The sequence below is a fragment of the Accipiter gentilis genome, chromosome 11 (genome assembly GCF_929443795.1).
Source record: "Accipiter gentilis chromosome 11, bAccGen1.1, whole genome shotgun sequence".
Taxonomy (NCBI): domain Eukaryota; kingdom Metazoa; phylum Chordata; class Aves; order Accipitriformes; family Accipitridae; genus Astur; species Astur gentilis.
The window spans coordinates 28,606,737-28,625,841 of NC_064890.1; the positions used below are offsets into that span (position 1 = coordinate 28,606,737).

General features: G+C 38.5%; 1 protein-coding gene across 1 annotated transcript in view; it reads left to right on the top strand.

The window, feature by feature from the left end:
• TFEC (transcription factor EC) overlaps positions 1 to 19,105 on the top strand; it is a 92,805-nt gene that overhangs the window by 38,038 nt on the left and 35,662 nt on the right. The window contains exons 3-4 of the mRNA XM_049813561.1: positions 13,833 to 14,084; positions 16,372 to 16,467. Coding sequence (XP_049669518.1) covers positions 13,833 to 14,084; positions 16,372 to 16,467 — 348 coding nt within the window. The remainder of the gene's footprint in view (positions 1 to 13,832; positions 14,085 to 16,371; positions 16,468 to 19,105) is intronic.

Here is a 19,105-nt window from a genome sequence, read left to right on the forward strand (position 1 = left end):
TTTTTCTATTTACATTATCAGCCTGATCTAGCCAGCTGGTCTAAATTTTCTAAATTTTATTAGTCGTAGTGTTATCCCCTTTCATAATCATGTTAAATGCAGTTCTTGTTTTGCACCTATTCATCCCAAGTCAGCATTTCCTGCTCTTCCCACTACACTGATCACTGCCTCAAAGCTTTCCAGCAAATAGGAGGATAATGCCATCTGCAAATCTCAGGTGACTTGAATATTCTCTGCTGATACCGCTATGCTTAGTTTCTCATTCAAGGTTTATGGAGACCTTTGTGCAGGAGAAAAGGGGGTTGGTGATATAATTGAAAAGGACCTTTTCACTTACCTTGTCGGATGTAAATTTCGGCTCAACTGCACTACAAATGTTTTTGAAGACAGAAAGGCTACAATACTGTAATGTGTACCTTTGGAAGTGAAAATGAAACTTTAGTAGTCGACATGCAAATCTTGCTTCAGGAATTGAAAATGCAGGTTAAATTTAGCTGGGCTGGAGACTCATGGATTAATGTGACAAGCTAAATTCTTCTGCTGGAAATCCAGCTGTGGGGGAGGGACAGCGGGAATTCTGAACTTCAAGTAGTGGGATTTCATAATCTTTAGGGAAGGACACTCTTGCCCATTATAGGGACCATCCTGACTATAACAGTGAGCTGTGCACTCGTGCAGCTGTTGTCAAAGAAGGAGGGACAAGGCAGAACCACAGCTCAGAGACCAGCACTTTTGCAGTCTGAAGCCACATTTACCTATGCTGTCCTCTCTGTCAGTTTTCTGTAAGAAAGCCTTCCCCACTCTGGCAAGCATTTATGCACCTGCTCATTCAGTGGGATGGTCCTGAGGGCCACCAGCATAAGGACAAAATCTGGACTTGACTGAGAAAAATAAGGGTGTTATCAAAATGTAACTGTCTTACATATAGGCTCTGCATACAGGTACAGAAGCGGTGATAAGCTCAAGTAAATTTCAGTAAATTATGTTGTTAAACTACTTTGAAACAGTGCTGAATAAACTGGGACTGTGAACTGGCTTGAGAATAACCCTAGTGTTTGATGTTACAGTTAATTAGCTCATTCTATATTATAATAATAAAAGACTGTAATAGGAAGAGTTCTGCCTCCGTGTTTAGGCTTTGTGGCCTTTTGAATAGCAACAGTGATGACAGACTGACAAAGTGATTGAAGGAAACGGCAAACATGGCCATACTATTATGCTGTTGATTTCTTTCCACATCTATTCTTCAGTTAATAATGCATTTAAGACACAGACAGGAAGTTTCTTTCCTTAAAAGTGCTGCATCATTTCTTCTTCTTTAACTGAAATTCCAGCCAGAGTTAAGGAAATACCCTTATGAACCACTTCTCCTTTCTCTCCCTTGAACCAACTGGATATACAAACAGTGACATACATTATTCATGGCCAGATTCGTACTAGACCTTTCTTGTTTGCCCCCCCACTGTGTTCGGGTACCTGGGCTCTGGGGTGATGTTGTTTCGTAGAGGCGATAAAGCTGACAGAAATCCAGGCACTGCCGGTAGGTAGCTATGCTGGCAAACCAATGTTTCTGCACTTTGACTGTGTGATGAAAATCAGGCTAATCGGTTCTTGCTTTATTTTGCACGTGTGACGGAATCACGGTTTTATCTGCCATCTTCTTAAGGCAGACCAAAGAGGCTACTGTTTGCCTTCTTCCCATAACGTGGCCTACTGATTATGCTGATAAACGCTCATTAACTGACTTGATAATTAAATACATTTGTTAATACTGATAAACTCTCTTACTAAATCTTAGTGTTAACATTCACAGCACACCGCTTTGTTGCAGTACAAACACTGTGACATGTTTTCCTGCTGAAAGTTTTGTGACAACATACTGAAGACTCTTTAAAATACTGCTACCATTATTAAATATTGTTACTTTCAACTAAAAACATTATTTTGGGGGCAGAAAGATTTCACACAGATACATAGCTATGACAGTCATTTTTCTAGGCAATCCTAGCAACTTATTTTTAACTTGTACATTCCTTTCCACATTAGGACCATTACATTTGAAATACTTGTTCTGTACAACACAGCTTATAATTAATACTCTTAATAATGACTTACCAGTTGTAATCTTTAATTCCATATTCACACAGAACTCTCATTCAAACTAAGTGGGAATTTTTCTTGAATAATCCCAGTAAAATCAATCATCTTTTGTTAATTAACATGTTTTTATTTAGTGGATATTGGGTGAAAACTGTTGCGTAGTTTGAGCTTACCCAAATAATACTCCTCCAGTTCCTGTTGTGTAGTGCCTACTAAGTACACAAATGTTTGCTGTACCTGAATGGAAATGGACATGCTGTAATGTACAACTCTCACACTGAAGGACATGTACCTCTTTCTGCCAGGCTGTCTTTCGATTCCACTTACGGTGTTTTTACAGCAGTTCTTGTTCTAAAGATTTTTAAAGGCTGATTTCAGAATTTAAGAGATTATGAAAGGAACTGAATTTTGATCTGTTGTACAGTAGAAATGGTATTAGGATCTTCTCTCTCTCTCTTTTTTTTTTTGGCTAATTGAGTTACTGCTGAACAGAACATGTTGTGAACTAAGATTAGTTTAAATACACATCAAAAGGCAAGACTGCTTGCTCAGTTCAGTACTGAAAGTACCAATTATGCTATTTTTGTGACATTTCCAGTCAACTGCAGAGTACAGCAAAACAGAAGTGTTTGGAGCCTTGCACTCTGTAAGTGTTCTCTCAATGACTTCTCAGCTTCCTTTCGCTTCTTTAGCAGATATTTATCAGTGTTAGGCTGAAAAGTATCTTTTCAGACTCAAACATGCAAAACTATAGTTCAGAAAAAACTCCTCTAACTAAATTATACAATTTCAAGAAAAAATTTATGGTCATTATAATTTCTGGGACTATGAGGTGTTTTTTCACTAACAGCTAGGGTCTTTATGTAATTCTTATTTGTACAAATAGTGACAAACATAAATCCTATGAAATTATTAAAGTATTTCAAGGGCCATGTAGTTACTGCACTGAAAATCCACTGTTATTAGTCTCAGAACATAAGTGGAAGTGTATTGCTGAACGAATATACTGATTTGTAGCTGGTGTTCAAGTACTGAAAGTAATGTTTGCTAACCTCATGAAGAGCATGCCAGCAGCACCCTGAAGAATGAACATGGTCAGACTCATTGCCACTTAGAGCCATAAAATATATTTGAACACAAAATGGGCCAGGTGGATTTAAAAAAAAATGCTCTTAATAACTGATACGAAATATTTTTGTTACTTTTTTTCTCATATAGCTGTTCTTGATGTGCCATTCCTGGTTTTGATGGAAATGTCACCTACTGCTGTCAGCTAACCCAATCTGCTCCCCTTGTATGAAAGCACACTTTGTGGCCAGATCCTAAGCTGGCTCAAAATGATGTTGCTGCCTTGATTTCACAAAAATCGTGTTGTGAAGCTGAAACCTAAGATGCCTACTTTGAAAGCTTCCCCCCTTGCCCTCTTTATCATTCTGAGACTGAGGAAAGCAATAGAAAGCACATTTCTCAGGCTGAAGCTGGTTTTGTCTGTGTCTTTACAGAAGCTATAACCCTTCACAGACTTAAAATAACTTGTCCAACAGATTAGCCTCCCTGATGTGACTACCTCACCAAACCACCTTATGCCACTGGCTTTGTTTCCTCAGTTCTTGCAGTGCGTGGGCTGGGGGCTGCATACCTCGGTACAGTTTGTTTTCAAAATGAGGGAGGACTGAAACACACAGAAAGAAGTTAGTAGTAAGCAGTGCTGTCATCTGGTGGTGAAATTTTTACCACTTTTAACAAACTGATCGTGCTTTTCAACCAATGGGTTTCACTTTTTTGAGGAAGTTGATGCAGTCTCCTTGGCATACAGTCATGAATCTTTCATAGTAGATATAGGCAAAACCAGTGGTTTTACCCAAAATCACTAAACCTTTTGAGCTTACTCTATATTTGAAGAAGAATAGAGCGCCAGAGGTAGGCTTATTGTGTTCAGGTTTTGTCTTTTTCTTCTTCAGCTTGTGCTGCCAAAACACGACAAAGTTGTTGGAAAGTGCATTATGAATGTTGTTTTTTGTGTGCAAACACTACTTGTCCAATGGAATGAAGAAGTAAGGACAGAAAGACATACCCTTCCCTCAGAAATATCAGTATACTTAAATGCCAAAGTACTATTTTCTCCTTTTACAGTTTTACCATCAGTACTTCTTTTCTGCATTATATTTGATGCCCATATCCTTACATACCAGGAAAATGCACTTTTTAGATCTAACTTCTAGGTTTGTTTTGCTGTCTAACTGAACAGGAGGGATATTACTGCCATCATTGCATCTCAAATCATACAGCGTCTGCTCATGTGGGGAGCTAGAAAATATGTGTGGCAAACAATGAGAAACTTGTTACTTCATGCTCCCTCTTCATACTCTCTAAGGCTGACTTCTCTCTGAATTCTCTTAATCTTTAAAGTGAGATACAAGTGAGAAAATTAGAGTTGTCACATGAAAACAATTAGAAATCAAAGAACAAACCAGAGCCTTTTGAAACTATCCAGGAATTTACTAAAGTAGCCATCACACCAATGATCTTTCTTCTTTTGGTTCATTCATTTTGAAGCTCGGTCAACTGACTTTCTCATCTATACGTAAAGGTAGTACACATACCTACTGGTTCTCTCCAATGTTAGACCTATACTCCAAACTTTACCTATGGATGACAAAACAGAATATATGGATCTTCATAATACAGCCATCTTTTGTCTTTTCTGAGTGCTTTCATCTGAAACTAAGTAGTTAAAAATGTTGCCATTAAAATGTAAACTTTCATGTCTGCAAGCTTTTTCATTATTCCTGTTCCCCGTACCAGCCTGTATGATATGAATCCTATATTTTGGAGTAGATTTCTTTTTGACATAGAATATTTGTCAGAAAACCTCGAATCTCTGAACAAAATACATGATTCTAGTTATGGATTTCCCATGCTGCTATAAGTGTAATTTTTATGGATCTGTGCTAGTTGTTGCAGTTGACAAATACAGAACTTTTCATGCTGCTATTTTATTTATTCTACAAGGACCGAACAAACTGCACTGGTGGAAGTTCATCAGCAGACGATATTTAACTAAAACCCGGATGATTGTACTTTCCATATTCAAACCTGATTTTCCTTGAACACATTTGTGAGACCCCCTTCTCCATGTAATAGCATCCTATTAGGTGTCCTAATCTGAATAACTTCTGAAGATACAGACACGTAGCTAAGTAAAGGTATCAGGACCTAGCTCTTTAAACATAGCTAGCCGTACAAAAAGTTTCTTTCCATTCTTCAAATGCAAGAGTCACATTCACTGTCCTTTAATAACATCAACGATAAAGAGGAACTGGAACAGTAAAGATTTATTATATTCACAGATCTCGTGAATCAATGAGAGCATGGACAGGGTCACTGTGCAGAGTCAGGGTAAGGATATTAGCCGGGGATTCATAATTTGATTGTGGTCCGTCGTTATGCTTGTGTGGCCTATTAACTGTTGTGGTTGGTTTTATTCACAGTTTAGATTTTCAGCTTAGATTCTAACTTAAATCAAAGGGATAGTTTTGTAAAAATACTTCCTGTAGTTTGCTTTGGTTAACTTTATAGGCTGTTTTTTATAGTGCAATGTTAAAAACTTGAGTCTTTTCTGCCAGTGAAGACCACAAAGTCATCGAGACTCATTGTTATTTTAAAACATGACAAGCTGGCCTTAAGACCTTAGGGATCCTTTCTTCAGAAGTCAAGCTGGTGATGGATAAGGAGCCATCAGAGCTGTGTGTATCTTAACTGCAGGAGTTCAATTAAGAAGCCAAGAGTGTCTCAGGTACACCGGCGCAAATGGCAGTGCTCGCTTTGATAATGTCTCTGTAGCTGCTCAGTGCAAGGTAGTTGGCTTCCCCCACCTCATTTCTGATTGCACGAGGAGGTTAGCACAGAGGAATACCTGAAAGGACTGAGCTCCATCAATGCTCGGTGAGTGCTGGAGAATACCACAATGGGGAAATGCTATCAAAATCCCTGCGTCTGCACAGGGAGTTGAGAGGAACTGGCTAGCTGTGAGATCCAGCCTCTAATAGCCACGGCCCTGAGAGCCCGGCCGCCTTTCCGTCCCCGAGAGGAATGCTGTTCTGCTGCCTGCGCTGGGCAGAGAAACTTTCCTTACCCAGCACGGGTTTCTGCAAAGTCCGTTCTGCAGTTCTTTTGCTCCCACATTCCTCTCGCTTTTCATAATGGTTGGCAGTGTGATGGGGAATTTCCGATTGCTCCCATCCCACCCCACATTTATAACGATCAGCTATTTTTAGACACCGAGATACCCAAATACAGAAGCGGTAGTGATTGTTGAAGACACGGCCTTTGTCAAAGAACTTTAAAATGTTTCCTCTTCACCCTTGAAAGAACATTCACAAGTTCCTGATGAATATGATGTCAAAGGTTAAATAAGATGAAAAATAGTGCACTAGAGTCACATGAGAATTTTTTCTAAACTTGAAAGCTACTGTAAGGCATCAACTAAACACGGCCGTGAGTTGCCAGACTGGATGTCTTTTGCTTTGTATTCTCCCTTCATGCATATTAATGGAGAAGGTCTCATCTAGTCAGATCAAAGTTCCAATAAGAAAAATATTCACATTTAAAAATTAATTACTGTGTTTAGCTTAAGTAATTAATTGACATAATCACACACGCTTTTATAAACTAAACATTAAAGTGAACAGCTACATTATTTGGTGATAGTTTTTAAGATAGAATAGAAGTGTATAATTGCTAAGTTAAATTGAAATTTCATTTTATTATGAAATAATTTCACAAATACCCTTTTCTCAAAAAGTTTAATAGAAAGAGCAGGACAAACAAACAACTGATGTTCATTTGTAATAGAAGTTAAAACGGATTATTTCATCACTAAAAATGCTTTCTTTCCCCTAACCCTTAAAATCCATTTGAAAGTCCTCAGAAATAGAGCTAAAATAGTCTGTGTTGTGACTGTGTTTCTTATCTTAAAATGGAATTAGACTTTTTGGGTACTTACAGAACATTTTAATAATTAAAAAGTTCATAATTAGATGCTTATTTTCTGGTACAGTGGCTGAAAAGAACATGAAGCCCCATAACTCAAACAGTTTCAGAGATGTGTTGTGTTCAGGACTAATGATAAATGATGTGATCCCGTTGGGGTGAGAAATTTTACTTCAAAAGCTATTAAAAACACTGGAACAAATGAACATCCAACATAAATGGCAAACCGTAGTGAAGTCTACTGGGTTCTGCCCAGTACACTATGACGATATCTAAGCATATTATTTTGTAGCAGATTTAAACGTTTATTAAATTCAGAGTGAATTTTCATCAAAAGAAAAAGTTGCTATTATAATAGCCAGTTCTCAGATCCAAAAAATCCATAAAATTTAAACACAGAAAGGACTATTAGACCACTTATTCTAATTCCTCTAAAATCACAGGCTTTGTATTCCATTCAGTTATTATCCTAGTACTCAGCTTTGAGTCCACGAATGTGTTTGATAAAAGTATGTCTTGGATTTGGCTAATGCATCTCTTCCAGAAAGTCATCGACCCTTAGTTTGAAGAAAACAGCAGTTAGAGCATTTCCTTTTGAGTATTTCACTGTTTATTCACATAATTTCCAATATGAGCTTGCCTAACATCAGCTTGTGGCCAGTGGCTCTTGCCATGCTTTCTGTGGTAGCTGAAAAAACCTGCCACATTCAGCATCTCCCACAAATTTCACAGAATTGAATTTGACAGCAAGAACATAGATGAGTTTCTTTAAACTTTCATCAAAACACTATTCTTGGTCTTCAATTACTTCCATAGTTCTTTTCTGCATTTTTTCAGGCTTTTAAACAGTGTTTTAAAAATGTTCAGGGTAGAAATATTTTTAGGATTCCATTATTGATCTCTCGTGAGCCGTAAATGAAAGAAGAGTAAAGCCAGACTCCTGTTCACTACTTGCTTTATGCCATTTTCCCTTTCTTGCTATAGCATCACCTGGACACTCCTGCTTTGTCGGTTTGTTATGACCCCAAATTCTTTACAGACTCGTTGTTTCCAGTGTTTTCTCCATTCAGTTTTCTCTGTTGTTGCATCCTATATTTCTTCCTTCAGCATATGCAGATGTGTATTTGGCTGGCTGGGAACACATCTTCTTTCAATGGGATCACTAGTCTAAAAAATATTTATTCTTTTTAGTTGGTTTTATTTTTCATTGGTCCCAAATCACTGATGGAAATGTTGAGTAGTACAAGACTGAAGACCACCTCTTTCTGATGCCAAGCCTTTGCTGATTACTTTCTTATGCATGTTCGTTAACCAATTCTTAATCCAGTTAAAACACGCTTTATTGATATTGTGTAGTGCTATATTTTTAATTAGAATATTGAATGATACTAAGTCAAAAGGCACACAAAAGTTGAAGTGTATTATACCTACATCGTTACCTTTGGCAGCCTAACTTGAAATCTCATCAAAGAGCAGAAGTAGATTTGTTTGACAAGGCTTATTTTGCACAGAACTATGTTGACTAGCATTAATTATATTCCTATCTTTTAATAATTTATTAATTGAATATCTTTTCAGTATTCCTATTATTTCTCTCAGGACTGATGTAGGGCTAAGCAGCATGGGAGTACAGGTATCACCTCCTTGCCCTCAGTGGAATACCAATACAAGATGTAGCACTGCTACTTGCCGGAATACTGCTGACATTGTTATTGCCTCCTTTAGGTCCCCTAAATATGCCCTCTTTCTTATTTTTGGCATGCTAGATATTCTTCTACTAATGGAAAAAAAATCTCATCAGCAAATGTGGAAGTAAAATATTTTATGTAAATAATCTACTGAAGGCCTGGTTATGCCATTGTACAATATATTAGAAATGAAAGTAAAATTAGTGAGAATGTGGGAAAAGACGTTACACAACTCTACCGCAGCTTTACAACATGATGATGTGTGCTCAAATTAGAAAGAGCGATTGAAGAAGTTTGAATATGCACCTGTAATTCTGAAAGGCTGTTATGTTCTTGTTCTCAGAACTGGCTTGTCAGTGAGATATAAAATAGAAATAGGTACAGTCAGTTACATGTGCATTGGGATCTTGTCTGGATTAAAAATCCATCTCAAAGTGTTCATTTCTGTTCTAGCTTTGTTCTGGTGGAATTATAATATTTGAGTTTGGGCTAGATGCTTTTGGCTCCCTGCATGCTTGATGTTTGTGGTTCTGAATAGGCTTTAATTTCACCATGATTAGGAAAGCCAGACAGTAGACAAAAGCAGTGTCTAGGAGGGAGTGGATAATCTATTTACTATTGAACTTTATGCTGTCCTTCACTCCTCAAATAATCTAAAATAATTAGCATTTAAAGTACATGGCCGTAGCTGCTGCAAGAGAATGCCTGGGAGGAGAACCAGCACTTCATCTGTCCAAATTCGTCACCGTGTTACACCTTGCACACACAATAGTCAAAAGAGCCTATATAACTTTAGGAACACTTGTCAGGAAGGGTCAGGTCCCTGACTATACCCAGAGCTAGAGCAGATGTGCCAGCAGGACAAGGCTAAATCCTGGGCTGTATCTGAGGCTTGTCCGAGCCAGGATCTGGATCGTCAGGTGGTCACTGAGTGCCTGTTTCTGCTAGGGATTCCCAGAAATCAAACATGTTAACAAGCAAGGTCATCCATTTCACAAAAAAATAGGAAGGCAGAGAGACATTTAATAGAAAATGGTCTGCTGAGAGCTAGAAGATATGCTTTATCAAATCACACTGCTTAGTGTGTATCAGAGACGAGAAGCCAGATTCCATGGAGCTGCCAGCTTCTTGGACGTTCTACCCTGAAAACCATCTCAGGGTCTTCCTTTCAAGCTGTTCTGCTTTAAACAAATCATTAAATATTCATTGACCCAGAGAGAGGTAAAAAAAAAAAGGTAACCCTATAGTCAGACTGTTGTGACAGTAAAGGGTATGTCAGCATCAATGCTGCAAGTCCCAGCTCCAGAGAAGCTTTAAGACACCCTCACCTTAAAATTTCACATAGTCTCTGGCAAAATGGTCTCACAGATTACGGGAACTCCTCAAAAGGAATTAGAAAATTAGTCTCCCAACACTGCTGGAGGATACTGTACTAGGATTATTGGGCAAAATAACGATGCTTCTACTCTGAAAAATCTTTCTTTTTTCAATTTTTTGTGGAAGGACCTTATCTGGAGGATCTAAGATATGCACACGATCAAGGTCTCTAAGCAGCTAAGTGCATATCGGTCTGGACTGTTTAATTTGTGGGATTACCTATGCGAGGGATCGGTGAAAATTGGAAAGTGATCTTTCAGTTCTTTCACTTTTTGCATTTATTTCACTGAACCCCTAACCTGATAACATTTTTTTCCCAGTCTTAATAATAATTTTCCAGAGTTTCAATATTTAGACTACCAGTTCAAATTTCCCTGGCTATTTCTAGACTTCCTCAGGTGCTCGGGGCCTTGTCCAGTCAAGTTTGGAAAATCTCCAGGGATGGAGATTCCATAACATCTCTAGGTAACCCATGCCAGTGCTTAGCCACTCTTTTTACACAGTTAAAAAGAAGCTCAAAATCAAGTCAATGTTTAATGTCTGTAATTATGGTAATAGTTATTTAAAATAGTTTATTTAATCTAAAATTTTCAGAAAACCTAAACTGAAACTTAGCTTAATACTACTGATATAAGATAATAGAAGTCATCCAGCACCCCAGTGGAGAGCAAACCAATCATACTTGGTATCTGACACTGGACTATCTGGTTTCATAAAATTAAGTTTTGAGTTTCTGCTCCTATTTCAAACATGTTGCATGGGCAGTTTTAACAGTCATTTCTAATTTTTGCGAGCTTGACTTGCAATCTTAGTATTCCTTTAGCATACCATGACTTTTTTTCCCCCATTTATTATACACTAGCAAAATGATTATAAAAATAGGATTCCAGCTCTGCTTTGTCTTTACATAGTGGTTTGACTTTCAAAAGTGCTTTACTTCTTGTTATTAGCATTCACTTCTAAGACTTATTTAGGTATATAAAGAAGATCAGGGATTGCAACTTCAGGTACTTTTTGAAAATCAGGGCATAGGTCTTTTTAACCTCAGTGGTTCTGCTTTGTAATGACTGCGGCTGGCACAGAAAAGGGGATAGAGAGTCTTGCAAAACCATAGCAACAGATCCCATCAACGAAGCTTTAAATTCTTTTCCTGTTTGTGGAAGTTCAGGACAGTACCGACAGGATATAAGCACTGAAAGAATATCGTACAAAATAAGTACATTTGACAAACTTGATTTTTTACTTAGTCAGCAGTTAGCTGATTGTCTTTCACAGATCCTCCCCTTGCCTGGTGGGATGGCCCTGTGGTGGTTCACTAGGAAATCAGGTCTGCACAGAGGTTTCGGTCTGCCACTAGCAATCTGAAGTCCAGAGAAAGCAAAGAGCAAGCCATTGACTTTTCAGCAAACTTCTTGTGGCAGAACCCACTTCCTTATTGAAATCCCGTATTAAAAACAAATTTGAAAACAAGGTAGTATAGACTTCAGGCACTGCAAATTTCTTATGTTTCCCATTCAATTTGAAGATATGTGATATTCTGAATTTCATGCTTCAGGTAGACCTAGAGAATTTCTAAGACAACAATTCATTGGTCGTTACAGAGCTATCACCAGCTTCATTTAAGAGAAAAAAGTAGATGGGGTGAAATGTAGTAGATGCATTTGTAGCCTGTGCATCGATCCCACTCCCGTTTATGCCATGTGAAGAAGCTGTACTTTCAAAGCCGTTGATTGCAGTGCTCTGCACTGCTGGAAAGAGATCTTCGTCAGTTTAGGCGCTGCAGGGGTCTGGGTAGTGGTCACTTTGCGTGGATTCATGCGGTGACCCTAGAGTCCAGCACAAGCACAAAGTGTCCTTGGGTGCTTCTGAAAAAGCAGCAGAAAACAAGGGTGCGCAGCAAATCCCTGCTCTGGCCACACAACAGGACATATTTTCTTTTGCTCAGCACGTTGCATTTCGCCCAAGATCGATACTCTGGTTAAACTGGCATGCAGTAGATTTCGTGTTTGGATTCTAATTTAAGAAACTGCTTGATTGTCTAACTTTCAATATGAGCTTAAGCCTTACTGAAGCTGAAGGAACAAATAGATGCACAAGTATCTGAATGATTTGGGGTGGTTTTACATGTATCCTTACACGTGATAAATCAGAGCTTAAATTAACAGGACATTATACACTTTCTAAAACTAACACAAAGATCTCAGTTAAGACAAGTAGTGTCATGATTTAAGTAAATCCCAAATACACATGCAGTTTTTAAAACCTTACAAGGGATGCATACCTTCCTAACATAAACCAGGAAAATATAAACACCATATTTAAGATTTTATATCAATATTTTAATGGAATGATATTTAATAACTTTAAGGCTTACATCAAAATAATTAATATTATATTCATTACTGGACGTCTTAATCTTTTTTTTATGACTAGAAAATTAGTTTAAAGAAACATAATTAAAATAATTCTAGACATGCCACCATAACATGATTAAAAATAAAATAGGTACTGCAATATTGTACAAAAATGCAGCTAATTTAAATGCAAACTCCTTTTATGGGCTATTTATCTCTGCTTATGTATGTTAGGGGAATTAAAGAGAAGTTTGTTTAAATGACTGAATTTTTTTTTTTTTTTAGAGAAAAAAGGGCTGCAAAGCAAGTCTTGCTATTATTTAACAAATATTAATCATGCTTACACAGAGGCCACTTGAGAAAAATTTATTACAAGAAATTTGTGACCAGTCATGCCATAGGAAGAGGAGAAAGCCACAGGGCTGAAATGACAGTAAGGTTTGTGTATGCAGTGCTCCTCTGGTAGTTAAATTGCAGGAATGTGACATTGATCTGAAATGGGAACTGTTTGAAGTAGCAACTGTCAATCTCTGTAATCAAAGGATGGCCCAAAGTCTCACTCAATTAGCCATTTTGGCATGACCACTCAGTTTATAAAGTCCTACCAACTCAAAAAGTGTTCTGTCCTCAAGAGGCACTTCGAGAAGACTGTGCAGTTTGAGGAATAGTGAACAGTCATCCAGGACGATAGCTTGGACTCTTCATTTTGTTGTTTGGGGTTTTTTTGGTTTTTTTTTTTTGTTTGTTTTTGGTTTTTTTTTTCAAAAGTACAGCAATGCGTCATTTAACTGACTGTACTTACTACAAGGTGAGCCAAATGTGGATTTAGGTATGAATGAATATCTGCTGCTGTTGATATTACTTGAAGTTGGTTGGATTATGTTTTTCTTTATACATTTATTTACTCTTTCAAGTATGAAAGAGTAAATACACTGATATTAATTTTAGAGTACATGTAGATTCGATTGTAATGACTATCGATTTCAACAGACATCATTCTTAAATGAAAAGAGAAAAATGTGTAGCATAGTTCTGGTCTTTTCTCAGGATCATGTTTATCTTTCCTAATTCTTTCATAACTTTTCTTTGATAATTGTTCAGAAGGTTTATTCAGCTGTGTTAGGTGAAAATAGTATGCAAATAAGAAATGTGTAAGGGTGCAAAACTGAAAAAAAAAAAAAAAAAAGTATTAAGGTTAATAAGAATTCTATCCAAGTGTTATTAAAGCTGAATCTATTGCTTTGAAGTTTTATAAGTGAACATATGGGCAAATACTGGTACCGGTAACTTGAAACTAGCAATTATTTCCATTCTTTCCCAGGTACAAACACACTTGGAAAATCAGTCTAGATACCACATACAGCAAAGCCAGAGGCACCAGGTGAAGCAGTACCTGACCCTCGACACCAAGCTGTCCAGCCAGACGCTCTCCCTGTCGCACTCCCACACAATCCAGCCTGCGGGAGTGACCTCCATTTTACGAAACGGACACATGCCTCCTGTCAGCGATATTGGCACGCCAGAAAGCCCCGTTACCAAGCTGCTGGCCCTTGGAGGCGAACACGAAAATGCGGTAGGGCAGGGCCGGTGAAAGGAATGGGGAAATGGGCTTTGCGTACTTCTACAAAAACATTACGTGACCCACCTTGTATTGGTAGTGGGCAAGAGATAACTTTCTTTACTTTCATGAGGTCTTCAGTTGCAGCACTTAATCCCTGAATCCTTTTGGATTATGTGGGTGATTCCTTGAATGAATAGCTTATTGCATGATCAGGCTTCTGAATTACTGCCAGTTAAAATGTACCATTGCATCTTTTTATCTATGCATCATATATTGCCGTACGTTTTTTGAAATGTACTTCGCAATGCAAAACTTTTTTTTTTTTTTCAGATGAGAGTTATTTCTGTCTAAAAGTATTATCCTAGCTGCGTAACAAAGTTAAATACTGATTACCTTAAAGATGTAACTGAAAGGATTGCTCATTCATTTTTCAGTTAGCTGATATATTTATGTATGGGTTATCTTGGGTAAATTGGCATGGATATGCTAACTTTAGTGCCACATGGATTTTAATAGAGGTACAGCCATTATACAATGTCAGATTCTCAGCCAGTGTGAGATGTGGATCATTATGGCCTTTAATACTTCAACAGATTTCAAAAGAGGCTGCTTATTAGGTAAAAGGAATTCCTACAGAAATGAGAAATAGAGATGTTGTATCATACCTTGGGCTTTAACAGAACAGAACAATCTTACAAATACACTGTGACCCATTTGAGCATTTGGATGTGATGCAGCTAAGCGCGAGGGAACTGAAAAAAATAAACCCGACACATGCTGGAGAGCTCATCTGGGGTCCTCCATTCCTTCTGCATTGACAACTGACGTTTTATGTCAGGCTTGTGGATTTCTGGAGCCACTAGCCTGCAAAGATTATTTCAGATGGCCTTTGTGGAGGCCTCTGTGGTCACCTCTGTGCTGGTGAGCGCAGCGTGCTGGAACCGTTCTCGGGCACTTTGCGTACTGGTGTACCAGGAGTAGCTGGTGCCTGCCCTTGTACCGCTCTCTGTCCGGGAGGGCAAGGCAGCTGCTTGTAAACCGCTCTCCTGAACTGTGCCTGGTGGTGACTGGGAGAGTGACAGTTGGTGCTGGCCAAAATCCTTGCAGGCATCTTTCCAATGATTTGAATAATCCCATCCCGGGGCCTCAGGGAGATGACTGGCACAGGGTAATTTCCTAGTGCGGGTGTGCCCTGTGGTTCAGTGTAGGCTATAGTTGCATTAGCAAATAATATGGAGCAAATAATTTAGAGACAACACAGAGGTTGGTGCAGTGAACTGTCGTCCTTCGTATTGTCTAATTACTGGCATTTCTTGGCGTCCTTTTGGCCCTGACAGCGCTTTCCTAGATAAGTCTGGGCACAACTCCTGGGACAGCACGTGTCTGGTTTTCAGAGAAGGAGAGGAGTGCATGGATGAGCTGTGCTGGGCCAGGTGGCCCGAAAGCCTGTGTTAAAAGGTCCCTGGCCAGTGTGATACTGCCTTTCCTTGCATAGGACCCTCTACATTTCCTTCAGCTACAGCTCTTCAGACAGCTCCCAAGAGCCACTTGAAAGGCCTCGGAGCACGACCCAACTGCTCCTGCAGACAGTAGAGCTAACAGCGACAGGTTCATCATGGGATCTTTCCCAATTTACTCTGTGAACAGAGCCAGACCAAAATTATCGTTGAAAACTCATGCTGTACCTCATCCAAATCTATGTTGATAGGTCTGCAAAGTATTCACTGTTTCATCCCAAGTAACTTGTTCGTTATTCCATCTGCTTCAGTAGTTTTTGATTCAGATTAGGACCAGAAGGCTGTCTGGAGAAGCATCCAGTGTACTGCCAAACACAACACAAACCTTTGCCTGCTGAATCTTGAGAGCAGTGTGTACCACCAAATCTTGAGTGACTCACGCTCTTGCAGAACCACAGGTTCCTTTCAGCCTTCCTGCACCAATGCAACCACACACTGTGGATATGACACATTTGATGAAGGTGACAGCTCACAGTTACAACTTAGCAATGCACTCCTGTCATCTGATCTTGGTGTTGCAATAAGGGGTTAAAAAAGGGGAATGGGCTGGTGTTTGGGAGGAAAGAAGTAACTTGCTAAACCACAAAAACTGTTTCCACAAGAAGTAAAAAATGTGAATATTGTGTAAAAATGCTTGAATTGTTTGAATTTTAAAATGTAAACTTCTGAAATTCAGTTTTAACACTGTAATAAATATTCAAAATTAGTTCCTCTGTATTTTCAGAATAACATTGTTTCCATTATTATTTGTAATGATTGGTCTTAAAATATTATTTTATTAGATGGAAGAGGTGATTGAAGACATAATCAATATGGAATCAAGTTTTAATGATGAAGGGATAGGTTGTTCTGAAACTCCTCTACTAATGCAAAGAACTGTAAGTATTTTGTGGAATTTCATCTTGCTGTTTATTATAGAGAATTTCACTGAGTGATTCAAGCACACGTCACACTTCAGAGGCTTAAGCAGTACTATCAGTGGACTATTCCCCTTTCTCTTCGGTTGTTCGTCTTTTTGTCAACAAATGTTACAGGAAGGGGTTCCAACGTGGTGGGACACAGCTGTTTTAAGTGGTCTCAATAGCATTTGGGGTTCTAGCCCAGCACCAGGTCTGGCACATAACCCGTTCGAGGTACTAAGTACCATGCAGCACTATGGATAAGAGGAGACTCTAGAGACTCTAGACCCTAGAAGGCCTTTTAAAGTCTTGCTTAAAGATCCTTCTACCTCACCCCAAAAAAACCCTTCCCATGTAATATTTTCTACAGTACAGTAGTTTCTCCAGTGACTTACGCTGAAACAAGGGTGGGCTCTATTTCTTGACTTTCATAAAGTCAAGTTGCTCTTAGTTAAATAATTTTAAGGGCAAAGATGAGAAATGGAACTTTTTAGGTGAAATGTTTTATAGGATTAAATGTAACAAACTTATACTTTTGTAACATCTTTTTGTAAAGAAATGACAGAGGATTAACAAAGGCTGCTTACATTTCCATATATGTTACACATTTGAATAAGAAGGATGGACCTTTTCTGGACACAACAATGCATAGAGCATTATTATGTGTGAAAACAATGCCTATCAAGAACTGTAATGCAACACACTTCATAGAAGGGAAGTTCTTTGTCCTCTCAACCCTAATTTATCTTGGGAACTGTTTTCCACAGATTTTGTCCTCAGGGCCTTAAAATGGGTACTGATAAAGGGAAACTTCACTCTGGTGAAGGCAGAAGGATTTTCACAGGCTTCGACAGTCTACAAAGTTCATTTCAGAATACAGAGTCAGGTGCTTGCTCTTAATCACCCACTAAAGGAACATCTTTTTCTGGCTACAGAACATCATTGGCTACAAAAATACCTTAGGAGATAAGATCTCTATGCCTCTGTGTTGCCCGCTACACGGTCCAGTATTAAGGGCAATTAATTGTTCCATGTATAACTGGCATTTGCATGCCACCTACAGAACTAATACAGTCAGACTGATTTATACATACCTCAGTACAGAACATAACAAAGAAATGCTCACTGGGGAGGGATTTAATATTTTGGCCTAAATTAACATGAGGCAGGGGAGGATCCTTTCAGGTGTGGTACTGTGGGATGGTGATGAGAGGCATGAATTCTGGGTTTTGGATTAGATTCATACTCCCTCAACACCTCTTAAAACTGGATGATGTTAATCTTTGCTAATTCCAGCCTCATTAGCCTTTATCTTCAGCCATGAAGGACATATCTCTCTAAAATGTATTGAATACCCCACTCTTGATGAGCAAGGAAATATGCAACTACTGTTAGCTGGTATCTTACTTGCAAAGGTTTGAGACTCCTGCAATGTCTGTGGGCCAGATAATGGTGTTTATATGTTTTTGTGCTGGGGAAGTCACCAGGCTAGTAGGTAAGCCAGGGAATAGCATGTGTTTCCAAATCTCTCTGCAATACTATGGCAAAATATAGCCTGCCTTCAACAAGGCATGCGAACTGCGTCAGTGTGGAAGCAATCAAGCAGTGTCTCTGCCTCTTCTGTCTTCCCTTTTGGCAATGTGTACTCCAAATATATATGAAAAAAATGGGCATATAGAGGTGATTTCAGGCATTTAGCTCATGACTCACCGTTTTATAGCATCTTTCAGGCAACATCCTAAATCTACCTGCAAAATTTTGGTCATAAGCTGTACAATAGAGAAGGATAGAGAGGCAGGTAGAAAATAAGTTTTTTAGATCCAGTTTTTCATTATCATATTAAAAGTAATGAAATTTTCTTTAACTGAGTTAAAAATATATATATTACAACAGTGTTGGACTAGGAGACATGATCAGGAATGAGAGAACATCTAATTCCCCTGAGAAGAGGAACTGGTTTTGTGCTCTACTTAAACAAAGATTCATATTACCTCTTATGTACTTCTGCACAAGGCGCCTGGCTATGGTGGCTGCCATCAACATAAAGTAAGTGAGATCACAAGTGGGACTGAGTTGCCCGTGTACCTGGCTGATTTGGTGTTTGCTACCTCTTTACACTTCTCCAGTGTAATGCTTCAATATTTTTAGAATTTTATCTTAGATTTTTCCCTCCTTGGCATTGTCTTGAATTTTCCTAAACTGTGCAGAGTAGTCTCTCTAAGATTCTGAAAAAAAATCTGACTTTCTCGGTTTTCAGAATGTGGTGTGAGGCTAGGGTGTTTTTTCAGCAAAATCTTTTCTTGAACAAGCCAAACTCATGAAGCCATTTTCTTTTCTTATTTTTCTCAATAGAAAGTGGCTGAGATTAGGGACTTTGCAGTGCTACCTGTTGTGTGTTGCAATGAATTAATGTTTGCTTTAGTTAGATGCAACCATGTACCATTTTAATGGCACATTAAATGAGGACATTGAATTCTATGAGACCACTCATGTGAATAATTGCTCAGAGGCTCATTGTCTGACCCTGAATTAATGAATTACAGTCATGTATTAGTAGAATCAGAGAAGTGAAAACAAGAACATTCCCTCCATCTCTCATTAAAATAATTACAGCTTC